This window comes from Hippoglossus stenolepis, chromosome 17 (assembly GCF_022539355.2).
Source record: "Hippoglossus stenolepis isolate QCI-W04-F060 chromosome 17, HSTE1.2, whole genome shotgun sequence".
Lineage (NCBI taxonomy): Eukaryota > Metazoa > Chordata > Actinopteri > Pleuronectiformes > Pleuronectidae > Hippoglossus > Hippoglossus stenolepis.
Window position 1 is genome coordinate 7,215,159 of NC_061499.1, and position 20,504 is coordinate 7,235,662.

General features: G+C 44.2%; 1 protein-coding gene across 2 annotated transcripts in view; it reads right to left on the reverse strand.

Annotated features, from left to right (window-relative positions):
* Window positions 1–19,816, reverse strand: part of efna3a (ephrin-A3a) — a 62,396-nt gene extending 42,580 nt beyond the window's left edge. For both annotated transcript variants that reach the window (XM_035182027.2, XM_035182026.2), the window contains exon 1: window positions 19,137–19,816. In XM_035182027.2, coding sequence (XP_035037918.1) covers window positions 19,137–19,246 — 110 coding nt within the window. In that variant the 5' untranslated portion in view covers window positions 19,247–19,816. The remainder of the gene's footprint in view (window positions 1–19,136) is intronic.
* Between the last annotated feature and the right edge of the window lie 688 nt (window positions 19,817–20,504).

Sequence of the window (20,504 nt, forward strand, 5' to 3'; positions counted from 1 at the left end):
TGAATTTGAAAATATTTCTCACTGTATCCGAAGTAGACGTGCAGCTGATGGACAAGTACAAGTTGCAAAGTGCAAGTCTTTAACTATTCGTGGACAAACCGTGATGAATAATGAATAACGCAGTAAAACCAAGATAGTTTTTAGACTTGAACTCAAGGAAAATGTGCAGAAAATTGGGTCTGTGTGGCACGCAACAGGAACTTGTGTTTACAGGAAGATGTCGGCATTCAGGTGAGGTGTGGCACCGCGGTAGAGCATGAAGGAGGCAGACGTGACGTATAAATCCCATTGAGAATGTTCGACATTGCTTCACCAACAGCTGTTAAATCTCCTTTTCTTTTCAAGTTACAACATCTTAGTCTGCATCTTGAAGTTTGGCGCCTCTTTTCCATCCTGAGATATTTGTATTCTCGAGTCTGTCGCGTGTTAGGAACATACATTTCATTTTCCTGCTGAATTCTCACACGGGCTCACTCTGACATTTTCCAAGGCAGCTGGCAGGGAAAGTTCTGGAAAATGTCCAGAGCAGCTGACTGGGATATTTGCTTTCTAACATACAGTCCCTCTGGAAAATGTCAGGAAAATGTCAGGATTTAAGTACATTTCTAGTATTGCTTACAACCAAATGTCTTTATAACGTTTTTGTTGTGGCATTTTAATGAAAGAATAAATAAGGAGATGTATATTTGAAATCATGACGAAGGCGGGTTTGTTTCCTTTAGTTGCCACTGGTGGAAACAGGATGTTGTCGAGGGCGGAATTTAGATCAGAGCATCAATCGATCCGTCGCTCCTCTGATTAATTAATCTTTTCTCGCAGACATTCTCATTCATTACTTTAAGTGCCACTAGCTGCTTCCACTGTGTCTCCATCGTTAATTAAATAAGAATGAATATCTCAACCATCTACGACAGCGCAGGTTCAAATCAGGCTCAAATTAAACCATAAATGCAAATCCCATACTCCATATTACAGCCAGGTATTCAATCACTATAATCAATACTCTGAATGGCTGAATTAATACAATGTTAGTGTTTGATTGGCAACATTATGGTAAAGACACGGCCCCTTGAAGCGGAGTCTTTCCTGAGCAGCAAGTGTGAATGAGCTAATTTTTCATATTACCTTGACTGTCAGCATCAGGCCGTACATGCCACACGTCACTGACGGGGTCATGCATTTTTCATAAGGTTGTACATGTATTTTAATGAGCAGGGCTGATGAGGTGTGCCACATCGGCATGAAGGAAAGCCTTCAACCCTCCCTCTCATTCAGCGCGTTGCTCACAACCTGTCAGTCAACCACTCCAAGGCCTCCAACTGCTTGTCTCTCGCAGTATCCTCCAATATCAATCACACCGAAATCTTTGCATATTTTCGCGGAATAATTAAGAGGAGATTGCAACGTGGTGCAGACGATCAATCTGCAAATCAGCGGACCAGATTAAATCCAAATTCCGACTCTGTTTCGCAGATGGCAAACTAAACAGCCTAAACTGACAGAGACGCGTTTGGATGGCAAGCTGGATACCCCCCTGCCGTGTGGAGGAGCCCATGTCAGTGCCTGTGTGTAATTTGAAATTAATGGGACGGTAAAACTTTTAATTCAAAATCCCAGCCTTGGGGACAAACACATTTGCATACAAATGAACACAATTTCCTGTTTGTTCGGTATGCAAATACAAAAGAAGGAACTTACGGAGGCGCTGCCAGAGTCAAACAAGCGCCGCGACTCTCGCCCAAGTGCAGAAAGCGCAGGCACCCAACCGAGCACTTCAAACACAGCTCTGTTTGAGATATCAGACTTTGGTAGGGCTGAGCCAAGACCATCCTGAAGGACTGCACAGTCTTGGGGGACTCAGAGTAACCTTTCTTTCCTCATCTCATTTACACCTGGAAATAACAAGTGAGGTGAGTCTTCCTGCAAACACTGGAGGCAATTAAACGCTGCTGATCTGAGGTGGAGGAAGGAGCGAAAGACGCCCATCCCAGGGGCGGAACGCGGCTGAAATGCAAAAGGACAAAAAAATGTGGTGTAATTAACAAATTACACCACTTTTAGACCTTTCTTTGGGAAATGCTGCGAGAGCTCAGAGAGAAATATTAGTATTAATTGCAGGTTTTTCCGCACAAAAGGGCTGAGATAAGCTTTTCTGAATAATGCAAAGAATTCAAGGAATCTGTCCTCTGTGGTTTTTCAATAGAGGTTTGCGGAGATGCTCTGAATGTCAATGACACTCAGGATATGAGGCTTCGATCTGATAGCGCACAATTCATCACTGTAAACATTAAGTAGACAGAGAATGGAGGGGACTTGTTTGCATTAACATAAATGACTGGCGTGCGGGATGAGGAACAAACCTCCAGCTTGTTAATTCCAGCGTCCAGGGCCATGTGCTTGCCAGGTTGGATTTGGTTCAGATGCTAAACAGTGCACTTAATGCCACAGTGTGTTATGTTTGCGTTGCATTGGACGAGGCTAACTGAGGCAGGCATTACTCATTTGCCGATACACATTCCAGTCCCGGCCAGAATCTGCTTTTTTTTTCCCGGGGATATCTGGTCACAGAGACGGTCGCACAGCCGCACCACCGCACGCTAAATAGCAGGATTTGTAATTAAGTCTTGGGTCATAACTGAAATGACCCCAGACATCGGGCGATGTTGAAAAAACAAGCCATTTCCCAATGAATTCTCATTAGTAGGCGCTGCAGCAGCTCCCCATGTACAATTCTCCCTTGGAACTCTGAAGGTGACACAGCAGTTACAGTGGACTTTGATGGGGCACTGGGGAGCTGTACTTCATATCACAGGACTGCTTCCTCTGCAGAGTAAAAGGTTTCAACAATCAGCAGCTGCAGCCTTTTGGGAGGGAGGAAGGAAAATCTTCCTTCTCTGGCAGGGGCAGGTGTTTTTTTGTTTTTTTTCCCGTCGTGATTTTTACACACGGCCGATTGGTAGATAGGCGCCGCTTCTCCGCCGTTAAAGGAAAGATAAACCTCCTCCAGATCATTCCTGCTTGCCGCAGATATAATCCAGTCCCTAAATCATTAATTAATAGAGTTTGCATCAACAGTAAATTTTGCAGGAGCCTCTGTCACCGCCGCCTCGGTGTCTCACAGCGCCACTAAATCTGCGGGTTAAGGAGTCTTCGGCACTGAGGACACTGCAGAGAAGTAAGGAACAGCTTCAACGTGTCATCAGCTTATTAAAAGTGAAAAACCAAATGTGCCTGCAGATATGTGGAACGTGCTCGACTGACGGGTCAGACGCGATCCAGGAGCCTTTCGATCGTCCGGCCCCGGGATGGAAACCGGTGTCCGCGCTGCTGGGCCTCTAGTTACCAACCGGCCTGATCACATTTCGTATTCACTCGCCGACTGTGGGGCTGATTAAATCTGTATTTAATTGGATCAGATCTAGTCGTGATGGAGCGCTCCCCCCGGCGTTTAACCCACGGTCCTCTGTCAAGTGAGAGGGGAAAAAAATACTGTGGGGGAATTAGGAGCGGGAAATGAATACCAATGATAGGCTGTGCTAATAGTCAGAGCAGGAGGGACGGACCACACCTGCAGGGCTGTACAGTGAGGAATCAGAGATACCGGCTTTTCTGTCTGTGCATATGTCCGTGTGTGTGTGTGTGTGTGTGTGTGTGTGTGTGTGTGTGTGCACAGCGCCTTTCTTCCTTGATTAGTTAGACATTGTCTTATTCAGGTCACACAAATACTTTTCTGTTTGATTAGCTCCTTCATAAAAGCACATTAGGGATAATAACTCGACAGCATTTCCAAAACTCGCCCCCAATCAAAAACGATAATCAATTTGTCACGATTACTCTACATGTGTTTAGAGGGAGAGAAAAACAAAGCGGAACAAGCAAATTTGGCATAATTTCTCAACAGCCAACGCAATCTTCACAATTATTCCTCGACGATCTGAGTCTAAACTAACTATACTGTGTGTGCATGTGTGCGCTGGACGATGTAAAGTATCCTCAAGGTGTTTTAATGATCCTTAATGATGTGTGGCTTTGCTCAGAGCTACAGAGCAAAGAGTAAACAAGAAATGACTTAAATGGGAACCTTACTGCATCAGGAATTGTGCATGGGTGTTATAATTGGCCCCTCTGCGTAAATTGTGGCCCCTTAACGGCCCCCCGATTCAGAAAAATCCTAGTCCCGCCACTGTTTCAGAGCCATCATATAAACTGCAGGACATTTAACCCTTTGGTGTCTCAACTTGTTTACACAGATCACTCTTGTATTTACAGCAGTGGCACAAAGTCCCAGGGAAGCAGGGTTACACACACAGTAAAAAACAGGCCTGTATCACTGGCCATCAAACAGCCTCATATGTATGATTAAAAGTTTATCGCCTTGCTCAAGGGCGACTTGATGGTAAACGTTGAAAGATGGTGAAACGTCTCGATTTCAAGGCTTCGCACGCTGAGGTGTCGACACTGTTACTAGACGAGAACATCGGTGATGGATCGTTCTGCCAAGTTATTTTAAAGGATAAATTCTTTTAACTTTTAATGCTAATATTGTGAAAAGTTTTCTACGATGGTTGACGTGAGAGAAAAACTGTAGCTATGACAAACGAAATATGGTTATGGTATTAGATTAAAGATGTGGAGGCCTGTGACAGGACCCAGACTCTGAGCGTTGGTAATGGATGACAAAAGATTTGGTCTTTATGACATTACGTTCATGCGGATCCATTTTTCTACTCAAAAAGTATTGATTTTAAATCCTTAATTTCCACCGTGTTTGATAATCATCCTGATGATCCTGGAGGCTGTTCAGGAGGTTTGAGAACGGCTCTGTAACCCCTCAGATAACCTGGGCCGAACATCGTAACCAACCAAGACCAAGGTTCAAGGCTAAATCGCCCCCGAAAATTCCTGTCGTCTGAGCCCAGCGTGACTGTTGGAGAAACTCTTGCACCGACTGTTTCATCATATCACATTCGTCAGTGGTGCTGCCACGACTCCGCTACACTTTACATCACCACCACTATCTGCTCCACAAAGTTTCGTTTCACTGACCTCCTTCCACCGCTCGTCTCTGTCGAGGCCCTGAACACTGAGTGGAGGTCCCTGATTAAAGGTGTCATTCTGCCAGGTGACCTTGGAGGTCAAAGGAATCCTGGGTAAATTACCTTGCACAAGGCCAGACCTATATTGAACGCCTGAGAATGAACCACAAGGTTGATTGAAAAATGGATTTGCATACAAGACTCTGAGCAGGGGGCGGCAGAGCAGCAGAGCCTGGCTCCCCCGCTCAGGAGGACGAGGCAGCGCTGGAGTTTCGGAGCGCTCCCCTCCCCCTCTATATAAATACAATAATAACAGAAACCTAAATAACCGAAAGAAACCAGTGCCGGGTGTTTAGAACGAACTGGGCTCTGCTCATAAATAATACATGTGATGATAGATTGCTGATGAACTGTCTAATGAAGAGGAGGCAGAGGGGGTGGGGGGGGGGGGAGCAAGGTTTTTGCTGACGAACAGCAATTTATTTTTATAGATTTAAAAACTGGGACCTCGCACACACACACGCAGCTCGATGCAGGAATGCTAATGTCCCTGGCATTTTTGAAACTGCTGTTATCTTCCTGGCACTGCGCATTAGCTGGAGATATGGTTTCCTTGGCACTAATTCACCCCCACACTGCAGGTGCCGGAGGTTGGAATCAAACCTTAATGGAAGCTCTAATTTGGCCAAAAGTTCCTTCCAGTTTAGGGGAATTAAAACCTGATAATTAAGGATTACAACCTGTTTTATGAATCGCAAAATGACAAGTGAGAGTGTGGAGGCAGACATTAGGAAATTGCAACAAACGCTAGAACAAGTTTCTTTCACCAGAGACAGGATTTATGTTGACAGAAATGAGAAGAAGCGAGCTTGATGTTCCAATTTACATTACTCCAGATCAAATAGAACAAAAAAAATAACAAGCGGAGATGTGAATTTGATTATACACTCTCTCTCTCTCTCTCCTCCAAGCACAACCCAGTGTTTTTAACGACAGTCGAGGCTCCCAGGGAATAAGCCTCCTGGTATTAGATCAATTTCCACAGGAGGAATCCATCTTCTGCAGTCGCAGAGTGTCACACTTGCTTTTCCCATCATAAACAACGACCCCGGGCTGTATATGTTATTCTCTTCTCTACATCATTTAACTCTTAACAATGTACTCTCCTGTTGTTCTCCACTGCCACTGTACGCCCATACCCACTCTGCATCTCTCTGTCATTTGCTATATGAGGAATACCACATTCGTTTCCCATGATTCCTCCCCTCTTTGGTTCCCGTGTCGGTGACGGGCCTGTTCTCGGTGCTGTCACTGACTGTCACCTGTGACACAGGCTTCCACGGAACGACAGCGTGCATGTTTCTCTCCTTGCATCATGTGGTAAATGAGCATCACCTCCTTCTCGCTCTCTCACACTCCTCTCACGCTGGATTTCGTTCCTCTCCCGTACATTTGCAATTTACACAGACACACACACACAGAGACACACAGACACACACACGCATGCACGCACACACACACACAAACCTCTAATTCCCGCTGCAGAACCCTGCACTGACAGGTGCTGGGAGGTATTTCAGTCCTGACACAGCAACAACTCAAAAATCAGTGAGTGTGTTTGAGTATGTGCATAGAAATAAAGAAATAAAGATAGATAGATAGATAGATAGATAGATAGATAGATAGATAGATAGATAGATAGATAGATAGATAGATAGATAGATAGATAGATAGATAGATAGATAGATAGATAGATGGGAGGAAAGAAGATGGATGGATGAATGAAAGGAAGGAAGGAAAGAAGGAAAGGATCTAGACAGATAGATAGATAGATAGATAGATAGATAGATAGATAGATAGATAGATAGATAGATAGATAGATAGATAGATAGATAGATAGATAGATAGATAGATAGATAGATGGATGTTTGCTGTGTCTTAATCAGTACATCTCTTGCTCCAGGCATCATCTTGAGAAAGAATAAATATGTTATTTCCAGTTGTTACATGTTACACACACTCTATCTGGTAATGAATGTGTGTATATCTGTATATCCAGTGTGTAGAGTAGAACTGAGCCGGTGCTGCCTGTGTTTCTGCTCTGTCTCCTGGTTGTACAGCTGCGCCTCCAGGCTGCCTGTTCTCATACAGTACGCATGAGCAGCAGAGGAAAGGTTGAGGTCTTTAAAGATACTCCACTTCCTGACACACCATTAATATTCTCCATACGCTCTTCCTCCCCTCTACATACGAAAACCCCCCCCCTTCCATCTCCTCCTCCTCCCCTATCCCCACTTTACGTGTCTTTACTACCTTATATCTCCTTCCTGCGTCTCCTTCGTTTTGAAACGCTTCCCTCCCCCCAACCTCACTTTTCTTCTTCTTCTTCTTCTTCCTTTGGTTACACTTTCTCTTCCACTTCCTCCTGGGAAGTGGCACAGAATCCTTTTAAGTGCTGCAAAAGCAAATCTATTTATCATAACCATCTATCTCTTACTGTACATACACTTTATACTTTACTGAAACACACAGTTTCACACACGCACACGCACACAAACAGACTGCAGAGAAAAGGGGAAAAGCTTCTCTCATGGTACTTACACACTGTACTAGAAAGACAAGTGCACGTGCAGCGAGTGAAGGATTTCTAAATAATGATATGTGATTCACTCTCTCAACAGCAATAGGGAGATAAATTAAAGGGAGGTAAACGGGTGCTGGTGCCCACTCTCCTCCCACGCACAGCAATGCGGTTGAGCGGACCGGTCTGCCGGGACTTCCCATTGACTCGGCACAAGGTGAGAATGGAGCAGGGACAGACGGCTGAGCGAAAACACTTCAAAATGACACGGCAGAGAGACGGAGAGAGAGAGTGGGGGGGGCTGCCGCTGCGGCGAGGCGAACGCCGCGGACTCAGAGGAAACACAGAGGCGAGGGAGAGACTGACCGAAAGAGACAGAGAGGGCCAGGACAAGGAGACAGAATCATTACTGTGCCTTCACCTGCAATCAATAAAACAAGCATGTATGCACAGACACAAACACACACACAAATAACCAGAACAAAGAGACATGGACACAACTTAAAGGACACATAATGACACACACACACACACACACACATGGTGAGGGAGCACAGCAGGACATTGATATTCTATACACCCACACACAGCATGGTAAGGATCTGGGCTCATCTCAGTGTGTCTCCCAGTTACTACGCCGGTCTAGACACATACTAATACGTGTTGGTTTTAAAATCAATCTCTGTCCACATGAGCATTTTGGCCCAGAATTAGTAACTATAGTTTTACCTCCGCCAAGGTCCAACAGTCCCCTTATGACACCAGATCTGAACTCACTAGATTTTTATCTGGATATGCACCAAATTTCTTAAATATCAAAAACACAAGTTTTTCAAGATCAAGATCAATGAATCTCAATCAATCAATCAAATTTTATTTGTATAGCCCATATTCACAAATCACAATTTGTCTCACAAACCATCTCCCAATGAAAATTATGGATTCACCCCCTGATGTGGATCTGCACAGAATTATAATGGGTTCTTCCTTGGGTCATGTCCCACCACTCCACATGGTTTCATGGATATCAGTAGAGTAGATTTAGCAAAATCCCCCAAAGAACATAAAAAATAAACACTGAATAAATAATCATAACCTACTTGGTGGAGGTAATAATACCCGTCCATACTAACACACCTGTAAACTGGAAGCAGATTGCAGGTTGCTTAGTTACGGACAAAACTACCAACTTCAAACAACAAAGGTGAAAAGTAAGATAAGAGATTTCTGGTCTTGTTCCTGTTGGGCGAGTCGATAGGAACCGTTCAGGAAGAGAGTGCGAGTGACCGCCTCATCGTTTCCAAATATCTTTGTTTTTGCACGTCCTACAAACTAAATCAGGGACACTAGCGTTTCCAAACCTCTTCAGTTTTAGGCGATCAAAAATTCCCAAAACATAGCGAAAGTGATGTGCTTTAAAATTAAACTGTAGCTGTGTGGATGTAGCCTGCAGCGTTAAACAAGTTGTTACCATGAGAAAACACCTTGTGGAGACATTTTCTGACATCTACTGAAAGCAAACGTACATACAAAGTACACAGGAAGCCCACAGCTACTGAAAAGCAGCTGAACAAAGCGAAGAAACAACTTTACAAACAAAACACTGCGACAGATATCGCAGCCAGAGGAGAATCTGCAGCATCTTAACAGGGGGGCTCGGCAAACAGGTAGACTTCTGACACTGCGGTAGTTTTCCTCTATAATCATTCATAATAAAGCGTTCAAAATGTAGTGATAACACGCAGGGCGCCACCCCTTCTCGTGCCTCTTCAAATCACCCCCGGCTGTAACACATGCAAATAACAGACTGCACCGTGGGGATGTGTCTCAAAGGAACAGCACACACTGATCCAGGGGGAAAGGCAAGGGGAGAGGAAGTTGTCCATATTAATCAATGAGCGAAAAATACCAGGAAGCCCCCAAAAAAATGCATGTATGAGTAGACAGACATGATTATGCATGTGCCGTAGCTCATGTATTAACCATAACTGAATTTACACATCAAGGCAGCAAATGAATTCCAAATAGATTTTTGATCCAGACCAACACGAGACCTGATTAAATGATGAGGTTGAAGATATGGCAACACGCACGGGGGGGGAGAAAGAGAGAGTGAGGTGCTCCCGGTGCTGTGCGACTCTGATCTGATGACTTTTTATCACGTACTCAGGGCTGGAGCCCGAGCGTGCCATTGTGACAATGACCCCTTTAAAACATAAAATGTTTCATCACTGCAACCTCCCTGCACCCACTTGTTCGCCATAAAACCAAGGGCAAAATCAAAGCTGTCAGCAGGCGGCTCGTTTTTACACTTTATGAGCTGCGCCGCGTATTTGTAACACTTACTTTGTGAGTTAGCCAAACTGCAAAATGAATCTACATATGATTTTGACATTTTAAAGGTTAGTGGGCTCAGGATGTTTGTAGCTGAGCAGCAGTCGAGCATTAACCAAAAGGTAAATCTTGTTCTTCTTTTACACGTAAATTGAAGATAGTCTCTTTTCTCATTGCCAGTAAAAGGAGTTCTCCTTTGGGTTTTTTCCCCCAGTGAGTCACGTTCACTGTCTAACCACTGTTGCATCTTGCACAACACGGAGGAAAATATCACAATTGTTCATAGTTCCCAAGATGTTGGGTTTAATTTACCTACAATGCAATGGCTAGAATACTGAAGAGGAAATGTTAGGTTTCCTGTAAATGTGAACTACACAATATACTGTTCTGGATTTCTTTTTTTAAACGATGAACTAGGAAGTTGACTGCAAGTAAAATGCTGATAAAACATTTGTCAGAGCCTCAGACAAGGGCTGATGAAAGGGGGGATTTTGACCCTATTCCATTTTTCGTCAATCTGATTTTACAACATCTGATTTCTTTATTTTATAATCAAAAAGAAAATTGGAGAAATTAGTTAAATATCTATCATAACATGTCCATATAATTACCTCTACTTGACCTTGTGTCTGTTAGCGGGAACATGCAAAAACTACAGATGAGATTTATAATGACACTTGGTGGAAGTGTGGTTTATGAGACAAGGAAGAACCCATTAACCTTTGAGGCAGATTTGATTAAGGGGGAGATTCCCCTTTTTTAAAACATTGCGTTTTCCCACATTTTTGTGAATTTCTGAAGAGATAGAGGCGAGGTCCTTACGAAAGTGGCTTTGATATAGATATCTCATCTCATATGTGCTTGCCGACTGCCCCTCTAGTTACAATATATTTTGTTGAACTCACAACACAGTTTATTGCTCCCATTGGATGGAAAAGTACTAATGGGCCAGTTGACCCCCTCCTAGTCACTGTGTAATAGCTTGTGTGCACAGGCCATAATGTACAGTATACGCCAACAGTTACATGCCCTCTCCAAAATAGTGTTTTATTTCATAACCTCACCTCACCCAGCAGAGTTTTTATATCTGCAAATGTAAAAATCCAAGCAGCACAGCCCTCCAGCTTCCTCGCAAGAATATAACTTTCATTTTTTTTCAGTAGGTAGCTTCCCATCCAATCCAATTACATCTCACTTTCAAGCTCTAAAGACTTTGCTATCATATTTGTAATAGAACAGTTTCGCTTGAAGATGTACTGATTTAAATGCTCACTCTAACAATATAAGAGGGATACATTAAGCCACCGGAGGTGGTGGCCGCTGCTGCTGAAGGGCCAAATTACTTTCAGTCATTCTGGATGCACAGAACACTTGAGAGAGATTTCAATTTTCTTCAAATATTCTCATTACAGACATGACGACTGCCAAAGGGTCTCAGACCTTCATATAATTACATCTTCAATAGGAAAAATCTCAATTATACCATAATACCTAATTATTAAGCAGCCCATATTTGAAATTGCCCTCGCATGAAAGGGAAAATGGAGCCATATCATCCACTAAGCTGAGAGGACAGTTTCCACTTCTCGTAACACCGCTGTTGTTAAGCACCCAAGAGCATTAGAGGGAAGACCTGTCACGGCTTAGGACCTGTAGGGAATGAACAGAGAACAAGATATGACAGAGCACAAACCTGTGTCCTCACTTGCTGCCTTTTTTATGAAGGGACACTGATAACTCTGAGGGTGCCTGTCGCTGCAAAACACCACCTCAATTGCCCACACCTCTGAAGTGGCCTTCTGCTTCAATAGCACACCAAATTATTTTTGACCAACTGCTGTGGCTGCCTTATCGTTTTCTAGGCCGTGCGCGGCAACAACGCCCATTTCCCGAGTAATCAGACTTCAACCAGTGACCCTCCACCCATCAACAGCTCTGATCTTTTTCCTACATGGCAGCCATTTCCATCAAAGCAGCAATGTAATTTCCCAGTGGGTGACGGGCACGGCAGTGCACACTCCCAGTGTAATGTACTGTGGCGCTACCATTCAGAAGTTGGAAAGCCTTCTTTGTAGAAAGCATTTGCATTCAAATCATTAAGTCTGAAATTGGTTCTACCTGTCTGGGATCAGGACTATCTCCTGTGGGTTCCCACCGCCAGTTAAGTGCAGTTTTTATAACCTTGGAGCGTGAGGAATCCAAATGGGTTTTGATGGCATATGAGGAGCCTATCTATGTTTTTTTTGGACTCTGCCGATGAAAGTAGCGCTCCCTCTTGCCCGAGGTTGCTCTTGGATGAGTCCCGTGGCACCGTCCCATCAGAGCCCATGAACAGGTTATGATGGTCCGCCAAACCTGCCAATGCCTCATCATGATGAGGCAGAGCAGGCTTGGGGTGCTTTGGACCTCCAGAGGTGACAGGGAGGGATAACAAAGTAGAAACACCTAGATTGGAGATTTTACTGGGACAGAGTTGAAGTATAAATGAAGTTTATATTTCCCTTTGGTTCATAACTGTTGAATTCCAGGTTGATTAAAAACCTCCTCCTGTGGTTTTATCTGTATCCCCCACCCACCTTTTAATTCATCTCGTGTTCACTGCACTGTGAATAGGAGTTATCAAGAAAATGCCTAGAATGAACTTTTTTTCCTAACATATAACACACAACCCTGAACCATATAACACAAAACACTAATGTAGTTTTAAAAATTTTTCTTTAAAATGTTATGCAGATGAATCGTGAGACATTTGGCAAAAACAGGCGTACACTGAATCTGTAAGGAGAACATAAACTAAAAGTATGCTCAAATGATAAACTCTCACTTTTAACAAGAGATGTCCAATACTCGATATCGATTACCAATGGTATCGAAATCGGTGTCTGGAAGGGACAAATGGCAATGGAACATCTCTTTTATATTCTACAGGTATTAATTACACTTTATTTGGTGCAATAAACATTTTTAAAGACGTTTTCTTCTCTTGTTTATATTTTTCGGAGGAATTAATTAGATTTTGTTCAGGTCTCAAGCTAACTCTAACTTTTCTTTCTTTCATTTGTGCCCATTGCAGCCACTTTGTCTCCTCGGAATCCGCCGCTGCAGGAATACCAAGGCTTTGTGAAACGTGGACTTAGGTAAGGCCTCTGTGTGTGTGTAGCATGAACCCCGGAGCAGTGACTGACAACCCTGTAATAATCAATTCTCAAGCATGCTGTTCCAAGGCATTACTCGATGTGAGCTTCCCGAGCCGAGCTCCGAAACACTTCACGGCAATTTACGGACACTGTGAAATCAAATTAAAAATGCATTTGGACATTGATCACCTGATGCACCCAGATTGATTGCTGCTCAGAAAGCAAGGCTGTTGTGTTTTTGTTCAGCCAGGGTCCACTCACCTCCACATACCATATAAATGCATCGATCCGCACACCCACTCTTGGATCCATGCAAACCATTAAACATCCTTTCAGTGTTTCTCCCTCCATTTATGCTCCTCATAGCAGATTTGAATTTTGCTAAAAATGGACAGCGTGCCACTTAGCAGACCGACGTGCTTCGAGACAACACTGCACATCAGCATAATGGAGCCAGGTGATAATTCAATCAAGTCAACTATCTGTTCAACGGCGCTGTTCTTCAAACAAATCTTCTGGATTTCTTTCATTAGTGACGGGGAGATGTGTTTCATTCAAAAACCCTCACTTTTCAATCACTCATTTCCAAATCTCATTCAACGCAACTGCGAAGAGGAAGAAAAAAAAAGATGCACGCAATCTTATGCTGTTTGGAGACGCTTGTTTGGCACAATGACTATGAAAGAACAAACTGAATGCCGGTGAATGAGATGCATTTGTATGCAAAATTGGCGAGGCAGCCCAGAGACGGAGCTGCGGGCGGACGGACACGCACGTAATCAGGTAGCAAATCTGCGTGTCTGCTGTACGCTGCGTCGCGTTGCCTGGGGCAGGGGGCCAGGTGAAAGGCGGGTTGCTATTGTCTCTGAGCACTGGTCCACATGAATGACCCAGCCTATGTCCACATTAGCACGGATCAACTCCCGTGAGTATCATCTCCTCGGGGAAAAAAAACAGCGGCTACAGCACATTCGGCCAAATGACCTAACTTCCACAACCGGTAAAACCCATGCTCTCTCTCAACCTTCCTGACTTTTGGCCAACTCAATCAATCTTTTCCCTCGCTTTCGTCTCCTGAAAGACTGACCCGCTTTCCACCTCTCTAGTGTGTCCTCCCTCCATCACGCCCACCTCTTCCCTACAGTTATATTCTTCACTTTGCATCCTTCTCTTCCATCTATTTTCTGATTTATCCTTCCCCATCACCTTCTCCATCACTCACTCTCTATTTTCGTCATTTCCCAGCAAAGATTGCCTTTACTGCAACTAAATATCTGCAAACTTTTTCCCTGCAGGGCGCCGCGGTTCTCCTCAGCTCCGCAGGGAGCCACCTCCGAGTCTAGCTGGGCCTGCACACACCCACGCAGACCAGCCTGGCAGTTAATGAGCCTGTTGAGTACGACTGCAACCAGACTCAACATTGATCACCAGGCCTCCGTACCTCCAACTCTCCGGGAAGCTATTTGTCGAGGTGATAATTTATTTCGTAGCACGAGATATGGTGTGCCTGGGATTGGGTTGTTTTTTCTTGATGTGGTCCAAGCGCCTGACAGACACTATTTCACGTCCAATCCAGGGTCATAATGTGCAGCATGAAACATACGGAGATGTATCTCAACGAGGATCAGACACAAACAGCAAAAGAAAACTTCTATCATGCCGTAGCAGGCGAACGTGATTAGCCGAGAGATGTGTGATGATTTTCAAACAAAAATTCCTTCCCTCGAATGCGCAAAAGGTTTTTGCTCCGGTGTCCAGCTAAGTTATAAGCATTAGTAGAGACATTGTGTGAGTTAGGAAAGAGGTGGGAGAGTGAATGAAAGCCGTGCTGTTGTTTTGATCATGCGGACATGGGGTGCCCAATTATGGAGATGCAGCCCGTCTGACCAGCGAGGCCAAACACCTGATGGGAAGAGGTGGCGGGAGCATGGGACGCTGCTTGTAGGTAGGCGAGGCTACTGCAGTGCACCGCTGCTCCCGCGTGCTCTCAAGATGTTCCGCATCTCCCCCCTCTAATTGGCAGATGGCCTCAGATGCGAGATGATTTAATGGCCTGCGTGTGTTTTTTCCTGCCTCAGTCAGCCATTAGCAGGGACATCTGTAACGAGTTGGCCAGGCGCACTGCTGAGGCAGGAAGCTGAGAGCAACACTTTCTAATGGGGGGTAGTGCAGTCATGACGGACTTGGGCGGTAATCAAAGCACTCTGAGCTATTTCTTTGGGTAATGATAATCGAGATAACTCATTTGCAATCGTCCGAGGCCGAGGAAAATGCTATAATAAATGGTCTGATGTCGTTTACCTCAGAAAAAGTGCAGAAAATCAAACCGCAGTGTTACCGGGTAACAACTGTGTGACAGTCCCCTTTTGACCTTCAATACCAGAGGAAGACATTACTGGCTGAGCGTTATCATTAAAAGCCATTTTCATGGCTTTGGCACAAACAGCTTAGCTTCCAAGTGATCCCATCGCTTGCAGCTGGGCCGTAACCATCTGCGCTGAATGCCGCGCTCAAGGGTAAAACATTAGGGCCTCAACGAGAGTTTGGCCCTATAGGCCTCTGGTCCCTGGCTCCGTCGATGCATTCGTCTCTCACTGCTCCCTCCTGAGCTCGTCTCTATAACCAGCGCCGGACGAGGGAAGGAGCTGCCTCAATGAACAAGCGAGGCCCTCAGCATGTGGACAGAGAGGTGGAGAAGTTGCCCAGAGCATAAGGCCTTTTAAAGCTTGATGGCCATCAGTATTCTTGCAATAGCCTCCGAGGATTTGTCTGCTACCTGCAAACTGGGTCAATTTTTGCATTATTTTAGAGATTTGTATCCCACTGTGGAGAAAGGAGAGGTTCTGCACACGCAGGCATGTAGACCCACACCTGCACTTTGTCTCGCTCTATGTTTCCCCCCCTCTCCACCACTCTCTCTCTCTCTCTCTCACACACACACACACACACACACACACACACACACACACACACACACACACACACACACACACACACACACACAAACACACAGTATTCTGAATTCATTAATATGAGCACATATTTGTCACTTTAACAAATAAATGTCAATTTAAAGCTACAAAATGTGGTAACAGTGTAATGAATGACAACATTAAACAGTGATGCCCATGCTGGGAAAATAATTTAAGCACACACACACACAAACACACACACACGCACACACACACAAATACAAAGACTAATTAAAACTGATAGATAGGACTAATACTGATGATGACATTCAAAAACCTGTGCACTATTAAGCGCTTTAACACAACTCAGTCTCGGTTAATATACCCCTTCTCTATTCATGTCACACTGACAGGATTAACTGCAGTCATAAATCTACAATCTTTTTGAATGTGCCATTCAAACATTAACATTAATGAGGAGGTGTCAGTGCTGCGGCAGCGTCTTGACTGTTTCCCTCAGTTTTTAAAGCAGTTTCCTCACTGTTTGACTCAAGGAAACCTTCAAATATTTGAATTATCCCACATCTGCATACCTTCAAATAACTTAAATTCAATTTTTAATTCCAATCATCTACTATATGTGATCTCGCAGCCGAGAGCTTGGGAGGTGAGTGAGGGACCAGGAGCAGATGGGGGGCGGCAATGAGATGCAGAAAAAGGGAATTGAGGGGGACAAGCCCGGCTGGTGGGACACAGGCAGAAAAAATAAGAGAAGGAAGAAAATAACCAAGTATGAGATCGAGAGAGGCGATAGGAGAGACCCGCATCTGAGGTGAATACAAATGGACGGAGGAGGAACACAGATAGAGGAGAGGGAGGAGGGGTCGGGGGCGAAGGAGGAGGTTGTGTGAAGAGAGGAGATAAAAGAATGTGAGAAAGATGGATTCACTGTTGCCTAATGAGAAGACAAAGGCAGTAGAATTCACATCGATCTCTGCCCCACAGCAAGCTGGCTTTAAACCTCACAGGTAGAGAGCCGTAGGAGAGCCTGGGGAAGCTTACCTGAGGTAAGCAACCTGACTGTGGCCGGCAGAATCTGAGTGCAAGGGTAGGCCCACTGTGTGTGTGTGTGTGTGTGTGTGTGTGTGTGTGTGTGTGTGTGTGTGTGTGTGTGTGTGTGTGTGTGTGTGTGTTTGTATGTGTGTGGGCCAGCATACTTATTTATAGTGAGTGCACATGCTCATGCAGATTTATGGAAGTTTGAGCTGTGTGTATGAATTATGTAGACTCTCTGTGGTGCACGGCAGCAGGTAGGATGATCGACAACACAGGACCGAAAGTGTCTAGATGGAGAGATGACTGCTTAAATGAGTCATTATTGTGAAGCAGGAGATGGACTAAATGTGAGATAGAAATCAAATATTTATACAGTAACCACTCTGCATGCAGGGTGGAGCGGAGGAGCAGTGTAGAAACAGTTTCCACCTGGAGATGCATTACTGAACTCGGCTGAGGGTAAACTGGGGTAAGACAACGGATGTGATGTCATAAAAGTTAATGTAAAAATCATGTTAGGAGGCATGTTCAACCATAACCCCCCCCCACACACACACACACACACACTTCATACACACACATACATGCACATCAACACGTATGCTTAGAATGCATTAGCAAGGAATTGAAGCAGAGCCTGTCAACGGAGATCCTATTAATCCCATTATACCAAAATTGGCTGTAATTCACCCAGAGGGCGGTCATGAGGCAGTCCTCAATGAATTGGAGTGAATGGAGCAGGTACTCCTGCTTCTAGACAAGAAGACACAATTTTGGTAAAATTTGTTATCGATTTTATGTGAGAATTGAAATGAAAAAATAGCAACATCCCTATGGGTTTTTTACACGGAGCATTACCACGCTCTTATCATGCTAACATTCTGCTAACGTATGCTGATTGGTCAGTTAATTATTTACGACTGCGACCGAACAACTTCCTCGATTAAAAACACAGAAAATTGGCTGATTTAACATTTTTTAAGTTTATTAGAAATGTACTAATGGAAGCTAGTAAGCTCGTGCTACAAAAACACGGTAATAATGTTAGCTATAGCGTTTTTATCGTAACATAACTTCAGCTATTTAGACTTTTAGAATATTGGTCCATTGGTTTGCGATCATATGTTTTAGTTAGATGACGGTGTACATAGGCTACTTCCTCAGGAAGCTAAAATTAACAAGGCTGAACTATTCAAAATCATTCACACCGAAAGGCAGAGGGGGCGTCTTTCATCACTTTCACACGCATATATAAACTGTTGAGAAATTAGCAAATAAAAAAGCCGAAATGTCAACACACCAACGTCTGACACACGCCCGTCAACAAACCAATCAATGTCAAGTGTCCGGTCCCTAAATTAAAATGTGAAACCAAAACTACGTAGATCAAATGTGAACAATGTAAGACATGAACCTTGGTTCTGACTTTCAGGTGTGAAAACGCCCTCTGCCATTTTGTGTTCATATTAATGGATCCACATGATTCTCAGGTTAATTACATGAACAATTACAAAGAGTTTGTTCATGTACATCCTCACAAATAAATTGGAGCTACTCTCAAAATACTATTACAACAACTTACCGAAAAAAAAAAAAAAACATTTAATTTCTCTCCCATCAGAAATTATTTTTGGGCAAAATACCAGCAATTCCAGCAAGAAAAGAGCTGGGATGAAAATTTGCTCCATCTCGTGGTCAATGGGGGAGTTTGGGAGATGGGGGCGATTTTTACCTGGGGGGGTGGGTACCCTGAATTACCGGAAAACAAAGACAATGGAGGTTTTGAGATGAAAAGAAGACCAAAATCAATATTTCCCCACACAGGCTCTCAGTTTGATTATATGATGCCTCCTTAAAAACTGTAAAAAAAATAAATAAATAAGTAGAATCATTATTTGTAGCCTATCAAATGTATTTGAGTCTGTAAACAAAAGGAGCACGTTGCAGCAGAGGATTCTCTTCTTAACAAGTTACCATCAGCACTGGTGCGCATTGACAAAGAGAAAACACAAGTTGATGAGCTGAACGCACGGCTCTGCGTAAAGGCTGCAGACACACACACACACACACACACACTCACAGTATGTTGGAGCTGTTCCAGTACACCGCATGCCGGTTGCTGGCTCTCGACAGGTGCAAGTTTGTAAGCGCCAGCGTGGTGAGGCTGAGAAAAACCGTTGCGAGAGCCATAATCCCTCCGGTGCTCGTCCAGCCCTGGTGCGCCTCTCTTCCTTCTGCGTCCCCCGCTCCTTCTGTCCCGGCGACGCGTCCGTTCACAACATCCCAGCGGTGACAGAATAAAGAAGAAGAAAAAAAAACGCCTTTTCAACTTCCCGGTTACCTTAACAACGGCTTGGATCAGGGTGACTTCGGTGGGATTACGTGTTCGTCAACTCAAACCCCATCGCGACCATTTGGGGGACGTCTTCACTTCACTTGTGCCAAGACAGATAAACCTCTGCGCGCACTTTCAAGTCACTCCTGCTTTTGTTTGGCAAGTCCGCGGTCGTTAAAGAGGAACAATACCCGGAGGGTTAGAGGTGATAAGGCAACGCAGGCGGCCACATTCAAAGCTGACAGCTGAGGTCGGTGTTTTCTCGTCTTTACGCAGCGTCAAAGTCGCATCCAGGACGCAGGATCTCCGTGGAAAGGTCTGTGTGTGTGCCGCTCCTCTCATCCTCCTCATCCTCATCACCATCCTCATCCTCAGCAGCAGCAGCAGCAGCAGCAGCATCCACACACACCGCGCACACCACGCCACAAACCCGCCCTCTGATGGCCGAGATGCACTCACATGTCCATCTATTCTGCTGCCCCGCCCCCTCAAAGCATGCACTGTGCGCGTGAGGGTGTGTGCGTGTGTGTGTGTGTGTGCGTTTAATAACTGTCTGCAGGCAACGTTTACATCTTGATTAAGAGGTGATAAAAAAAAGTAGGAAGCATCCTTCAGGCTGCAGAGTTAGAATTTGGGTTTAAGACTAAAATAAGAAAAGTAGCTTATAATTTTCAGTTTATGGTTTTATTGAGTTTGTTGGAAATCAGTTCTCTTAACGTGTCCAATTTTTTTTCATCAAGAACCATGAATTATTCACTGAGAAAATCAACAACTAATGTTTAAAAACACCTTATCTAGTTAAAGGAAGTGAAAAAAAAACTCCTGGATCCGCACCAACGTTTAATGGGCTCTTTCTTGGGTCATGACCCCACCTCTCATTTTTCTCACAATTCCATAGAAATCAGTTGCGTAATCCTTTCAACTACCACATAAACATAACCTCCTTGGAAGAGGAAAAACATATATACACAGAGTTATGTTTTCTATATATAAGAAGTATGTGAGGTTCAAGGTTTTTACCTCGGTATAAAGCTGGGAAAACACCAAAAGACTCAAATCCTCAGCGGCTGTGAAATGACTCATTATCACACATTCAATCATTATCATAGTTAA